We start from the raw sequence: 4,998 nt of genomic DNA, 5'->3' as shown, positions 1-4,998 counted from the left end.
AACTTGAAGCTACATGGATGGTTTCACAAGCATCCAACAGACAGCCTCATACACAGCCAGGCTTCTGAAGTATCCCAATGAGCTGATGATATGGGCAAGGATGAAGATTATGCCTTAAAAGTTACAGAGCCTTTTGATCAGGAAAGAAGTGAGAATCTTAGCATTTGTCAGGCTGCAGCAAAGATCCTGGAAAGAGTGCAAATGAGGCAGGTAGAGTTGGCCTAGTCATGGAAGAGGTCATACAGGTGGAGCAGAAGCACTACCTTATCAAGAAAGTGTCTCTGGGCCAGCAAGGTACATGGACACGATGCACACCTGACTCCCCTCTGAGCATAATACACCAACATGTTTTCATTCAATTTGATGACCCTGGAAATGTGGTGGGAAGGGTGTCTATTGCTTGTCTTTCAACTCCTGCAAGGTTTTAGGGCACAGCTCCACTCAGTTCGGGTGTTTACCACCTGGGTTGGCTGGGACCCCGTACTTCGACGCTTCACTGGCCTAGGTTATAAGGAAGTAGGCAAGCTATGGCAACTTCAATTTCAGGATCAGTGTGGCTTGATCAATGTTATGTTGCCACTGGCCATTCATTCATTCATTCATTCATTCATGAGCCCCCTCCTCTTCACTCTGCTGACCCACGACTGCACACCGTCGCACAGCTCCAACCTCCTCGTCAAGTTCGCCGATGACACAACTGTGGTGGGTCTCATCAGCAATGACGACAAGACGGACTACAGGAGCGAGGTGAGCCGCCTGACCTTGTGGTGTGAACACAACAATCTCTCTCTGAACGTGGAGAAGACGAAGGAGATTGTTGTGGACTTCAGGAGAAAACGCCCCCAGCACGCTCCTCTTACCATCAATGGTGCCACGGTGGAGAGGGTGAGCAGCACCAAATTCCTGGCTGTGCACATCACCGAGGACCTCTCCTGGACCACCAACACCACATCCCTGGCCAAGAAAGCGAACCAGCGTCTCTACTTCCTCCGCAAACTGAGGAAAGCTAGAGCCCCGGCCCCCATCATGCACACCTTCTACAGAGGCACCATCGAGAGCGTCCTGACCAGCAGCATCACCGTGTGGTACAGCGCCTGCTCCACGTCTTGCAGGAAGAACCTCCAGCGCATTGTGAGAGCAGCTGAGAAGATCGTCGGTGGTTCTCTCCCCTCCCTCCAAGACCTCTACACCTCTCGTCTCACCCGCATAGCCCTTGGCATTGTGAGTGACCCCACCCACCCGTCACACAGCCTCTTCAGCCTGCTGCCATCAGGGAGGAGACTGCAGAGCCTGCGGGCCAGGACCAGCAGACTGCGGGACAGCTTTGTCCACCAGGCTGTCAGGATGCTGAACTCTATCCCTGCTCTGCCCACCCTCCATACACACGCACCACCTGGACTACAACTCCCTGCTGCCCCACCCCACCCCTACTCACACACACACACTCACACACGCACGCACACACACACACACCCTGGACTCTGAAATGTTTCCCCCCTGCTGTGCCCCCCCCCACACACACACACGTATGCACCATGGACTCTAAAAAACTCTCACCGAAGTGAACTCTTCCCCTCAGAACAACACACAGACACTTTAATCACCACCAGCCGATGACCTAATTTCTTTCTTCTTGCACTACCATATACATTTGCACTACTATAACTTTGCCTTGTCTATTTTTAATGTCATTGTTTGAATTGTACAGTTTTATTTATCTCTTTTTAAATATATATATATATATTTATGTCTACTCTCTGTCACAGAGAGTTGAGAGTAACGTAATTTCAATCCTCTGTTTGTCTTGTACATACTGCAGAATTGACAATAAAGCTGACTTAGACTTTGACTTTGATTAGCTCTAGAGCTAGAAGACCGAGCCTGTGTGTGATAGAACAAAGATTACAATACTGTGACCTAATTTCTATCAGAACAAGTGGAGCGCTCTACCTAGAGGTCCTGTCGCTCCTCACCGCTCACTGAAGAGGATGTGTTTGGATATCTGAGGACAGGAAACTGCCAACGTATATACTGTGGGGTATGCACATATTCAGGGAAGCACGTCCTGATTGGGCGGCTACGGTTATGCTTTTCTTGCGAATGCGTGCTCATGATTTGAGGAGTATTATCCAAAGGGTCCAGTAGAGGGCTCTGCCGGTGCTATTAGACCTAGGGTTACAATACACCCCTTGTGCCTTGTCTACAAAATTTTAAAACAAGACGAAAAGTGCACTTCCTGTGAAGAGGAAGACTTTCAGGCCCAAATGGAAATCAAAGAGCGTATTTTGTGTTTACCTCATTAACAGAGATCCATTTTGCCAGCTGTAGCCTCTTGTTGTCTTTTCACACTTCATTATGAAGCTTTTGGCGCGCAGAAGTGTACATATTTCTGATGACATATAACAGGCAGTCCTTCAGTTTTGCAAAGGACACATTAGCATACACACTGCTGGCCACAGACCACATCAGAATACTGTAGCAACAAAATTTAGCCTGTTCAAATCTAGTGCATGGGGTCATAGTGGGCTGGTTGCCAGGTCTGGACCCAGCAATAGAACCACTGCTGGCGTAGAAGAGAGTCGGGGTGGTTTAGATCCCAGCACTGGGGTTAGTATTGGCTGAACCCCAAGCTGCCACCACAAATAAAAGCAAAATAAAAACAATGCATATACGTTTGATAAAGGAAGGCATTTGAGAAAGGATTGCAACTAATATTAATAAATACACAATTTTTTTGTCAAGTTGGTGAAGACATATCTTGACGCTTGTTTTGTGTGTGGTTGCTGTGTGCTGATCTTTCAGCGCAACCGTACTTTTAGTAATGTGGTGGGTTCAGAGAGAGATCAGAGATTTTTTCTTTAAATCGTTTCAGCCTTGTATTTATGTTGTTGTGCATTAATTATTCTAAATAAAAGGTCTAAAATTTTAAGTTATGAACAATACTCACATTTGTAAACAATTTTTTCTTCATTACATTAAAATCAAGACAATATTCAACAATATAACACAGTGTACTGATTCTTTCTCTCTCTTTTTTTTTTCCTAAGCTGCCACAGCCAATGACATGCCTGCAGTGGAAATGGAGGGAAGAAGCCCCCTTAACATCCCTCCATAAATGTCCACCACTAACACTGTGTAACAGTGATACATTTGGACATGTAATGTCCAACATACACAGAAGATGTTCCGGACTAACACTAATTGTTTCAACTTTTTAGAGCACTGCATCTTGTCCTCTAAATACTGTTCATATTTTTGACAGTTTTGATTTTCTAGAATTACTGCAAAATGAATATATCTAGTGTAGTTTTATTTACACTGTCTGGCTTTGGTGTTACAGTCAACTACAGAGTTATACTTTTCTCTCTCACTTTACTATGTTATATCCTAATTGTGGTGGTAAATGTGTCTCTTGTTTTAACTATAATCTTGGATCAAAACTTACATGAACCCATGTATGCTTTTTTGTGTTCTTTGTGCATAAATGGACTTTATGGGACTGTAGCCTTTTATCCTAAATTTGTCTTTGATTTGCTGTCAGATATTCAAGTAATATCATATGCAGCATGCTTTGTGCAAGTCTTTGTTATATACTCTTATGCAACAGGTGATTTCTCTATTTTAGCTCTTATGGCCTATGACAGATATGTGGCCATATGTCGACCCCTGGAGTATCACTCCGTGATGTCTGTGCGAAAGACTGCTGTGTTAATAAGTTTGTCCTGGGTTGTACCGCTCTGCTGTCAGGTTATGGTTGTATCTTTGACATCAACTCTCAAATTATGTGGCTCCCGCATAGATAAACTCTATTGTGAGAACTGGGCAATTGTTAAGCTTGCCTGTGGCACAACGAGAGCAAATAGCATTGTTGGGTTAGTTGTCATTGCTTTCTACTGTGCGCATGTCCTCTTGATTGCATGCTCTTATGTGCAGTTGGTAATGTCATCTTTGTCATCCAGAGAGGGCAGGAGAAAGTTTATGCAGACATGTGTGCCACATTTGTTATGTCTGCTTAATGTCACTGCTGCTTTGCTTTTTGATACTATGTACTCGAGGTATGGAACAGCATCTATGCCACGGAGTTTAAGGAACTTCATGGCCCTACATTTTCTTGTGATGCCCCCTATTCTCAACCCAATTATCTATGGACTGATCCTGACCAAAATTCGAAAGAGAGTAGGAGCTCTGTGTATGTTGGTAATGCAGAGAATTAGGTTGAGACTCAGGGCATGATTTTTAGAATTCGCATAATGGCCACCACACTTGTCTGTGGTCTTTGTACGGACTAAGTAAGCAGTTTCTGTCATTCTTTCTGTACATTTAATTATCAAACATGCATATTTCACACAACAAATGCATGAAGCAATACATGAGGTATGCGAGCACCTGAATGAATAATTCTTTGGGGCTATTAAAAACAATCACTAATAAAGGTCACAGGTTTTCAAACTCCATCAAAATACTCCAGCTCTGACTAGTCTGGTCTCATATTGTTCTCTGACCAAACAAAACACTTTCTCTTCAGCTGAAATCTGACCATCCTTGAGCCTGAAAATCAGACTCTATCAATAGTCTTTACAGCATGTGCATACCCTAGCTCGAGCAAGTATAAATTCAAACCCTTTGAGTACAACACATAACTAAATCCACTTTCATTGTGTATTGGTTTAAAAATAATGATAATAAAGGTACAATAAAGCAGTCAATGTGTGTGATGTATCTATGTATTCATTTATTTTACCACTGTCAAAAATATGAATAAAGTGGGTCATGTGCAATAATTAAGACTATGAATAATTAAGACTAAGATTATCTGATGTTGGTTCTCTATATTTGTAAAAAGCAAACTAAATAAAATTGGATTGAGATACGTCATCTTTGAACCCCGTCTAAATTCTGACACCTGATAGTTTTGGCCTTTTGATGAAATGTTCATATTTACTTGCCATCTTTCTCTATTTCAACAAATCAAATCAAATGAGCATGAAGCTTTTATCT

At 42.9% G+C, this 4,998-nt stretch overlaps 1 protein-coding gene across 1 annotated transcript; it reads left to right on the top strand.

The window, feature by feature from the left end:
- The first annotated feature begins 609 nt into the window (after positions 1-609).
- LOC121949118 (olfactory receptor 6N1-like) lies at positions 610-4,233 on the top strand. The gene is made up of 2 exons (XM_088083863.1): positions 610-1,338; positions 3,277-4,233. The coding sequence occupies exons 1-2, from the start codon at positions 610-612 to the stop codon at positions 4,231-4,233; spliced, it is 1,686 nt and encodes a 561-aa protein (XP_087939989.1).
- The last annotated feature ends 765 nt before the right edge of the window (positions 4,234-4,998 follow it).

The sequence above is a fragment of the Plectropomus leopardus genome, chromosome 10, assembly GCF_026936395.1.
Source record: "Plectropomus leopardus strain MGB_pleo_1.0 chromosome 10, ASM2693639v1, whole genome shotgun sequence".
Classification (NCBI taxonomy): domain Eukaryota; kingdom Metazoa; phylum Chordata; class Actinopteri; order Perciformes; family Serranidae; genus Plectropomus; species Plectropomus leopardus.
This window is presented reverse-complemented; position numbering and strand designations above follow the sequence as displayed.

Bases quoted from the DNA above. Each gene is read 5' to 3' on its own strand.
- LOC121949118 (XM_088083863.1), top strand. From the start codon at position 610: ATGAGCCCCCTCCTCTTCACTCTGCTGACCCACGACTGCACACCGTCG. The intron at 1,339-3,276 runs GTCAGGATGCTG...TTGATTTTCTAG, and splicing joins ACAGCTTTGTCCACCAGGCT to AATTACTGCAAAATGAATAT.